Here is a 10,299-nt window from a genome sequence, read left to right on the forward strand (position 1 = left end):
CAGTTTTATGTGACTTGGGAAGCGAAACATAATTTGCAGTTTCATTGTGTAGAAGTCTCACTATTGTTGCTAAACGTATTTTTCCGCCAAATTTATTGTTGTGGCTGCTAAATCTTTTTCTGTGGTGGTTTTTCATCTGTGACCAATAAGAATGACTGATAAAGAAAAAAGTCCTGACCAAATGGAAGAGAGCGAACGCTGTAAACAGCTCTGCTCTGACGAGCTCAAATCAAAGAAATACGCACAGCTCATTAAGAAAATGGTCAGTCAGGGGTTTGATTCTGATTGGAAAATCACACAGCAGTTAGACTGGCTGCAAACAAAAAAAGAAGCTGATAAAGTCAAATTTTTATCCGTGTTTGCCCTATTCATGGATTTGTAAGATGGGTGGTATACCAATAACTCCTGAAAAAAAAACAAGAAAAAAAAAAACAATCCCTAACATGATTAATGGGTGGTCCAGCTTGATTGCTCAACGTGATAGGATGACAAAATTATCGGACGAGAGATAGGATCTGATCTGTGCAGTTTGAGTGAAGGTCTAAAGGCAGTGTGTGATCAGGCTGAGAGAGCTGCGAAATGTGAGACGGTCTCTCGTGCTCCCTCCGCCCCCACCATCTCTTCTCAGACTGTTCAGGCGGCAGCTTTAGCCGGTCAGACTGAGAACCATTATGATGGACCCTATACTGAGGTGCGCGGACTGTTGAATGTGGCTGTTGTAACCAATCGATCTTGAAATCACTTCTGAAACTTTGTATATAGAAGGTCTAAATAGCAAACAGGTGTATCACAAATCTGTTTCTGTCCCTCTAACCATTTCTAACTCTGGAAATGTATATTAGACTGAATTTTGGGTAGGAGAAAACACTGTAGGGACAATTATTGGTGTTTACATTTTGAAAAACCTTGAAGCTGATGTTTTGCTTTCTAAAAATAAGCTAGTGCTTGGCTGCAATGAAACAATTCGCTTATCTCAGACTGGCCCCCACCATGAGGAGAGATGTGCAGTGGCTGATTCTGTGAGTATCGTTGAAGTTTATAATTTCTAAATTCCCAAATGTATGGGCAAAAGACAAATATGATTGTGGTCTGGCACAGATTCAGCCTCTGAGCATTCCAGGTCCCTTGCATGAAGCCAAAAGACAATACCCTTTGAGAAATGAAGCACGAGAGGGAGCTGAAACTATTCAGAATGTTTTGAAGGCCCTCCAAAACGGGGGAGTCAAAGTGAACTTGAAGAAAGCACAGCTAGCATTACCTGGAGTGACTTATCTGGGACAGATTGTGGGGGTGCGTGGCCGACGCATCCCCCCCGAACGAGTTAAAGCTATTATTGAACTTCCAAAGCCAAACACTGTCACTGGTTTAAGGCAAGTGATGGGTCTTTTGAATTACTGCCGCCAGTATGTTTCTGAATAGACTAAACTCTCTAAACCACTCACAGAGGCACTGAAAGGAGGAAGACCTGGATCGGATTTGATCGACTGGACTGAGGAGATGGAGGAGGCTTTCGTGAGTATCAAAGAAACTCTTGCTTCCTCCCCAGCATTACGACATGCCGATGCCAGCAGGCCTTTCCACCTATGGACATGGGTGGGGACCCGGTCTTACTCCGCTGCTCTGGGTCAAAAGGTTCTGGGCCGGAACTCGTATGGGATGGTAGGATATTATTCTGCTCCTATTTCTGTTTCAATGGCAGGGCAACATCTGTGCCTGTTGATATGTGACTGTGCAGAGTGGGCAGTGACATTGTGACACATCAAAAGGTGATACTGCACACCAGACACCAGATTTTGAAACTGTTAACAAATACCCGTTTAGGCTCCATCTCTAATCAACGACGAGCCAAATGGGAGACCACTCTCTTGAGTAAAAATGTGGACATACAAATTGACATTGAAACTGCTATCAATCCTGCCTCCTTGCTTCCAGAAGAAGGAACTGCACACAACTGTGCCCGACTGATCGAGGCGGACAGCCAAAGCCCTCTTCAATCTGAACCCCTGTCTAATGCTATGAACTTGTTCGTGGACGGCTCCAGCTTTCATGAGCAGGGAACACGCTTCGGCCCCGTATGGAGGCGCAGGGGATTTCTGACTACTGCAGGACTTCCTATCTCACATCAACAGCAGGTACAAGAACTTATGAATGCCTGTGATCTTCCCGCAGAAGGAGCAGTCATCAAAGTCATCGGGCACGCTACTGACAGCTCCCCGGAAGCCAAAGGGAACCACGCTGCAGACGCTGCTGCCAAAGAGGCTGCAAAACTGACTGAATCATGTGTGAGTGTGATGACTCTTTCCCTTCAGGAGAATGAAACTTCCAGAGACATTTTGAACTTTATGCAGAGGATGACCCTGAAGAGATAGAACAGTGGACAAAGTTAGGAGCACAGAAAAATTCTGAAGGACTTTGGAAATTTAATGGACGCTTTGTTTGCCCTGTTTCTGCTCGAACGGAACTTATGTCCTTGTATCATGGGTTGGCACATGCAGGGCCTGAGAAATTACATGCAATGATTTCAAAAACCTGGTGGTGGCCAAGGCTGAGGGCTTCTTGCACTGATTTCTGTAAGAGATGTTTAGTATGCCTTAAGGTTAATTCTTCCTCAAAGCTGAAAATTCCCTTAGGACATGCCCCTCGACCTCAGGGTCCGTGGACACACCTCCAAATTGATTTCATAGGTCCATTGCCCCCTAGTGGAGGGTTCACATAGATTCTAATGATTGTTGATCTTTTCTCCAGATGGGTGGAGGCATTTCCACTGAGAAACTGCACCGCAGACGCAACCGCAAAAGTAATGTTGAATGAAATTTTCCCAAGATGGGGCTTACCCTTACAAATTGATTCAGATCAGGGTAAACATTTCATGGGAAAGGTAATGAAAAATGTCATGAAACTGATGGGAGTGAAGCAACACTTCCACATCCCGTTTAGGCCTCAGTCTAGCGGCTCCATTGAACGTACAAACAGAACACTCAAAACGTCATTGAGAAAGAGATTGTTGGAGTGGGGGAAGGGGTGGCACGCAGCTGTTCCAATGGTTCTTTTAAGTCTGAGAGCCAGCCCTAACAAAACTACTCAGATCAGTCCTTTTGAAATAATGACAGGTCGTTACATGCGACTGCCTTGGGATGCTCCCCTGCAACATGAGGGACCGTCCGGGCCGTTGAAAGATGCTTTGCAAAATTATCTGAAGGCTTTGGATAACTGTTTACGCGATACACGAGTTAGTGTCAGTGTCCGACAAGCAGAGAGAGATAATGTTGAGCAAAAAGACATGCCGGCCTTGCCTGAAATAGGTGACAGTGTAATGTTGCAAAGAGAGATTGTTTCTCCTCTAGGTCCAAAATTTGATGGACCTTTCCAGGTGCTCTTGACAACTAATACATCTGTTTTACTTGACAGAGGGGTTCTGGGTACTGTCTGGAGACATTGGTCACAGGTGAAACCACTCGATAAAGGTTCCAACCAAATCACCGCATCATAATAACGAACTGTCTCGTAAAGGTCTGTCGTTTATATGTGTGATAGTGTAAAAATTCTGTAACAATGTTTTACCATTACAGATGGCGGAATCCGACGATAAGCTGCTAATTCTTTAGGAAAGTGAGGCGGGCCATCATTCGATTGGTACTCCCTCTCTCGTTTGTGGCTTTGATTATAATAGCCTTATCATTCCTGATGTGGATTCAGATTTCAATTTGGACCGGTAGACTCCATGCGTTCTCCACTCACTGGGATTGTGAGGAGATTGATAACCGTCCATCATGGGTTCAATACCCATGCCTAAATTCAACTGAGGGTCTAAATTTAATTCCAACCATGTATCAGAACGTTAATGATCGCTGCTATCGCTTGGACGGAAATGAGACGGTGACCTTTTGGCTTGGTCACTCCCCAAATTATCCCTGTAATACCCTCAATATGCAAAAAGGTTGGTGGGATAGAAGTGGAGGCGTGGGTTGGCTCTTCTTTGTTTTTGTGTATGGATGTGTGTTCGTTTCTTCTTCTCATATATTTGCAGGTCTGCTTGCAGTAAGCTGAATCCTGCCGAGGAGGAAAGCAGACTGATCAAGCTGACAAACCGCCTGAGCGATAAACTGAGAAAGAACAACATTGATGCCCTGTTGTGAGTGGAAGGTGGGAGAGCCTCGGAATGGGGACTGGAATTTTTAGTTTCCAGCATGTCCGTAAAGAGGCGAAGAGACTCTTGTGACCCGCCAGGGAATCATAAGTCACCACTCCACCTTCCGTAGTGACCTCACTTGTTAGACCAGACGTGGCGGTATTGGACCCCACATAGGTCTAAAACGGGGGACTGAAGGGGCGGTCAAAATCCCTTGTCTCTTCAGTCAGTTATATATATATTTCATTCCATATCCTTTTGAATGCTTACATTACTTTTATACAAATCAATAATCAAATATATATATGCATTATCACATAATCATTTCTATATTCTTTTGTGCTTGTGAAATCATATATTTTCTCTAGAGAGCAATGCAATTTCTCTCCCTTTCTTCCTGAGGAGCTATGTTTTGGTTAACTGATAATGCAGAGCTCAAGCACTCTTCGGCCTTGGCGATGTTATGTGTGTGTGTGTTTGACTTTCTACGTAGGCATTTGGGACCCAACGCTCAGCCTCATCGACGCTCTCCTCTAACTTGTGAGGTCAACGCTGACCTAAATCTAAGGATTGGCGACAGCTATCCTAACTAATGGCGATAGGCACCTTTTATCTGCTCACATGTGTGAAATTGTTTATGGTTCTATATTCTCTTAGCCAATCAGATGTATGATGATGCGATGCTTGCCCTTGCAAAATGGTATAATTGGTGTATGATTTTGTGTAAGGTAGAGTTGGCTTGCGACCTCCTCGTGAGACTTTGACGCTCGCTCTACCGATGAAACTGCAAACTATTCTTCAGTAAATTTTTATCTTTTTGATTGAACCTCACGACTCCTGGTCATCTTCTTTCATCATATCTGGTCTCGGGTCTTATAACTGTTACCCCCCTAACAGATCTATTTTAATGGCTGCAACATAGGGCAGGCTGTGTAATGAAAAAGAAAAAACCCCGGCCTCGGGTCGGACTCGGGCTGATCATTCTGATGAGCTGTCGGACACGGGCCGGGCTAGGGCCTGAGCGTCTCGGACACGAGCCGGACCAGAGCCTAGATTTGAGGCCCGTGCAGGGCTCTACTTCCTGTAACTTAAACAGCACAGAATTGCATTAGCAACACCGAGGCCATAGGATAACATTCTCAGTAAATCTGCCAAATGCACGATTGTGCATGTGTCAGTTTTTGTGCCAGATGCAGTGCTCGGCACGGGGATCTCGAACTGTGGAAATGCACAGAATTAGAGATGCACCGATTACAATTTTCTAGGCCGATTCCGATTTTTCACCGAGTCCGACCTGCCGATACCGATTTGAGCCGATTCCGATTTCATTTTTTCTAACCACTTTACAGCCCACACAAATATGTATTTTCTATATGTTTATTTTTTATAAAACACCATATACTTTTACCCAAAGTACTGAATAATAAAAACAAGTTTAAATGGGTTAATCCTTCTTCAGTCTTCATTTTATTTTCTGACATAGCCTACTCTAGTTCTTGTTAAAACACACTAGACATGCAAATTCTGTGCATTTTGGGCACTTTTTGTGTGAAATCATATTTATTTTGTCCATCAAAAGTGTGCTTTCACTTTAATTGAGCGACACTCCTGCTTGACGCTCTCGCGCTGCCTCTCCCGGTGTGATCGCACTTTCTTTCTCAATACGCGCTGCTCACGCTTGCATGTGTGCACGTGTGATGCTAATGTTGCGCGATGTTAATAATGCGGCGTCCCGAGTGCATTTGACCGGCATAAAATGGGCATATGCCAGACTGACCAGCCGGTCGTGGCCGATCACGTGAAAATCGGCCAATTCCGGTCACCAGCCGATCAATCGGTGCATCTCTACACAGAGCGGTTCCCTCAGGTTGGGAAAGAGGAAAGAGAGAGATGGGTCTTACTTTGTTGATGAGATGTTCTGTGACCACCTCCCTCAAGCCTGTATAGAGCTTCTCTCCGTGTTTGTGGAGGACCATGGTGTAGGCGTTCCTGTAGAGCTCCTCGAAGCTCAGCCCACTGTTGTTTTTCCTCTGGATCTCCTGAATGGCATTTTTCAAGAGATCCCAGATGTTGTTGACATATTTCTCATCCATGGTCATCTGTAATGAGGTGGAGACAGAAGTGGGGAAACCATTAAGAGAGAAAAGGTGATAGAGGTTGCTCAAAACGTTTGAAAATAACGTGATAATGAAGGTTGCCCGATTCAAAATATAAAGCATCAGTGCGTGAGGCTTACAGAAGCAATACCTTCCTCTCGCTATGGCTCAGCACAACCTTGAATTGGTAACAGATTATCAATCTAACCTAAAGTAGACATTAAATGAATACACAATGTAAACAAATAAGTGAATGTGACTGCATTAAATAAAACAACAACAGACAAAGCGCATTTTTCTTAAAGAAAGATAACACAAACACCCTGGTCAAGCAGAACATTTCACGAAAAGACAAAAGTACAGGTTGTCATGGAAAATGTCCATTAACATGATACACTATGAGTAACTCTATGGGACACCTGTGTGAACTTAAGGCGAAGTTAGTTCAAAGAAAATATATAGTACTATGATCAATGTATTTGTTCGATTGGACAAAACTTGATTGATGTTTTATGACACTCATACATTGTAGCTTATTTATCCACCGTAGTCTACTGAGACAATGCAGAAGTCTTGGCCAACAGGTGATAAAGGGGAGATGTCTCAATGTGTGAGTATCTTAAAACAGTTGTGTGTTCTGGGGTAGTCTATATTTGCTTAAAATCAAACTGAAATATCAACTGAATGTTCACCTCTAACAGTTGATCAATAGATGTGATTCAGAACAAGAATGCGCCCCAGAATCGGTTTATTTTGGTTTTACAGTATTGACTATTGAGAGACCATTGACTATTGTGAGACCAGGCCAACTGTAAACACCACAAACACTCCAGCAGCATTAGTGCTAGCTCACTAAAAGCGTGTCACATCACAGGTGCATTTGTACTGGCCATGTGTGACATTCAAGAAAAAGATACATCATGGAAAAAGTTATCAGACAAATCAACCTGCCAAACACAACATTACTATAGCAGATCTTTCTGATAGAGTTTAACTCAAATTTACCGGTGATTGCATATGCTCACTGAGGGAAGCTCTGCAGTAAAACCATTGCATTTGGGTCATTAAATCATCATTTATGATTATCTAACTGAACGTTAACGTTACTGCTGTTGTTAAACAGGTTAGCCAGCTAACTGGCTCGTTGGGTTAACGAGATGTCATTATGACCAAAAACAACGCAAAAGACACTAAACCTAGATCATTCTGACACTCCTCTCATGATGGCTATTTGATTATTTGTGGGATTTGGGAAAACATCGAGGCAGTGTGAAGGGATTTGTCCACATAGGCCTGTCTGCTCGGATCCCCGGAGCTCGAGTGAATGTCCCGCCGGCTTTGAACGCTCATACTCACAGGAAAGGCTCGTATCCTCATCTTGGTGTCTTTTTTAGTGCCCCCTTTGCTGAGATTTGACATGTCTGGCTTATTCCCCGCCGTTGTCTCCTTTCACATGAAAGTCTGCTCTGACAAAAGACGGGGGACACGTATACTGAGGCAGCGCTGAGCCCCCACTTGACCTTCTTTACGAGTCTCACTCTTCGGACTTGTTGACAACCGCTTCGCGTTCAGCTACTTTCGGGCTCTAGTGATGGCGGACGCGCAAATCTCGCAGATTCTCTACACTGAGGGGAACTCACGCGAGATCTTATACTTCAACATTACAGATTCTTTTATATATGACACAGCCCATTAAATATAGATAGCCCTCAATATTTTAGAAACTTGTAAAATAACTGTAATTTCGGATTAGGTAAATGTTATTGGCTAAAAACTGTGCCCTATAAATTAGTGGTTTTCAAATAGGGGTCTGCTGACACCCAGGGGACCGCAAGGGAGTGACAAGGCAAGAGAAAAAAAATACAAAAAATAAATATAATAAGTATAATAAAATAAATACATGAATGAATGAATAAATCAATAAATTAGATCTAAATAATGTTATTAAAATAAATATGAGTTCGTTTTTTTATCTATTAAATAGATTAAATTATATTATTTATAAAAAATATTAATATACAAAAATGTAGATTTATAATATTAAGTTTTAATGTGTATAAAAACTGGATGTTCATAAAAGACAGATGCCTTATAAATGTTAGGGTGGGGGTCCCTCACACAGGGATGATCATATTTGAGGCTCCAAACCCCTGCAGTAACAAGTTGCATTCCTCAAGGAGGCGCTTGACCGCCCAGAAATGCTCTTTTTGAGTCATATTGCCAAGTGTGATCTCTTTTTGAGGCACACCTAGGCTAATATTTCCTAAGATTAGTAGCTGCTATACAAATGTAAATATATCCCAACAATTGCTAAATAGCATGTCTTAATTTATCCATCAAACACACACAACTGTAGGCTAATTGGTCCATTTGGACAGGCACTGGGAAAAGTAACAAATATCATGTGACAACGCTGTATTCAGCAACGATAATAATTTACTCCAAATATTAATCTGCAATTAATATTAATCTGCCATATTAATCAACAGCACACACTGAAATTCATGGCGTTTTCAACACAACTTCTGCTCACGAATTTAAAGGCTTCTATTGTCAAAATTCTATGATATTCTATTATCAGAAGCCTTCAGATTCAGTGGGTGGCGCTGTCGCCTCGCAGCGAGAAGGGCCGAGGGAGATGCCCGCTTCCAGGAGGCCTCGGGTGCTTCTCAATTCTTATTTGTGCATCCTCGTTTCCTTTCCTCGCTTCCTTTCCTCGCGTCTCAGCTCCACCCCCTGGAGGACGCGAGGGAAAGCTGCAAGGAAAGGAAATGAGGACGGAGGAATCGAATGAAAGCTTTTTTATACATTGGAATACTTGATCATTCGAGCGTCACTTTACAGCGTCATCAGCTGCGTTCAAAAGATCTGCACTTATGTTGTTGAAGTTTGGTTATTTAAGAAATTCATAATAAATAATAATAAAGCAAGATACCCTGTTGAAATATGTGACGTGTGGTTTATATAAACTGCAATAAAATTATATAGCTATAAAATTATTGTGACCGATGTGAAGGGGGAGGAGAATTTACACGTGCGTCACGTTAAGTCAATAAAACATTTCCGCATAGGATACACCTGTGTATCCTCGCTCATAGCTCCTCTGGAAGCCTCCTCACTCCTCGATCCTCGCCTCCTCGCGGTGCAATTAGAGAATTGAGATGTCCTTCAAGATGGCTGAGCTCGATCGGTTTCCGGGTCATAGGATGGAGGACGGAGGAGTGAGGAGACGAGGAGGGATATTGAGAAGCACCCCTCGTGTCTGGAGTTTCCCCCTGTATCCCTGTATCTGCTGTATGGGGTTCCCCCACAATCCCAAAACATACAGTATGTGTTCATTGGAGACGCTTGGAGTGTGTGTGTAATGAGATGGCCCATACCACCAAGACTGAACAACTTACAAGACTTCCTGAAATGTGAAGTGAAGTGAAATGTGTGTGTTTTTTTTAAAAGAAATTAATCATTATTCAGCAAGGATGTGTAAAATATGTAAAAAGTGCTAGTACATTTTTATATTGTTAGAAAATATTTCTATTTTGAATAACTCTGTTCTTTTTAACTTTTGAATCCTGAGAAAAGTATCACAGGTTCCAAAACAAATATTAAGCAGCACAACTGTAGGCTAAATAATGACAGATTTTTTTATTTGTGCATAAAGATGTATTGTATGTTTTTTTTTTCTCCTTTTGGTAAACCTATTAATTTGTTTTTTTTTTACACAGGAATTACAATCGCAAGAAACAGTGAATATAAGAACATCTAAACTAACAGGTTTCATGCAAGTAAAACATTTAATTTGATCTGCATATCAACTTGACAAATTACATCCAATAAAATTGTTTAATTTTGTGGGTTAGATAAAGTAGAAGTAATTTTTGTGGGTTAGATAAAAGTAATTTTTGTGGGTTAGATAAACAAATGAAGGTACGATTGTTGCAGTGTACGTTTAGTGTGCAACCCCAGGTTTTTTAGTGTCCCCCGCTGGCCACCCCATTACACATTTCCTGAGGCGCCACTGGCAAGACATCAGAGGCTCTTCAATCTCTCATTAGGGTCATGCGGTCTCATTCATGT

The 10,299-nt window shown here is 42.3% G+C and overlaps 2 protein-coding genes across 2 annotated transcripts in view; one reads left to right on the forward strand and one right to left on the reverse strand.

Annotated features, from left to right (window-relative positions):
* cul3b (cullin 3b) overlaps positions 1-7,863 on the reverse strand; it is a 39,601-nt gene extending 31,738 nt beyond the window's left edge. The window contains exons 1-2 of the mRNA XM_079611576.1: positions 7,582-7,863; positions 6,031-6,228 (exon numbers count right to left, since the gene is read on the reverse strand). Of these exons, the coding sequence (XP_079467702.1) occupies positions 6,031-6,228; positions 7,582-7,644 (261 nt within the window). The 5' untranslated portion in view covers positions 7,645-7,863. The remainder of the gene's footprint in view (positions 1-6,030; positions 6,229-7,581) is intronic.
* On the forward strand, positions 1,454-2,516 carry LOC306997943 (uncharacterized protein). The gene is made up of 2 exons (XM_079611577.1): positions 1,454-1,659; positions 1,933-2,516. Exons 1-2 carry the CDS (start codon positions 1,584-1,586, stop codon positions 2,367-2,369), a joined length of 513 nt encoding a protein of 170 aa, XP_079467703.1. The 5' UTR covers positions 1,454-1,583; the 3' UTR covers positions 2,370-2,516.
* Positions 7,864-10,299: the final 2,436 nt, after the last annotated feature.

Source organism: Phoxinus phoxinus (assembly GCF_949152265.1).
Source record: "Phoxinus phoxinus genome assembly, chromosome: 4".
In the NCBI taxonomy this organism is placed as follows: Eukaryota; Metazoa; Chordata; class Actinopteri; order Cypriniformes; family Leuciscidae; genus Phoxinus; species Phoxinus phoxinus.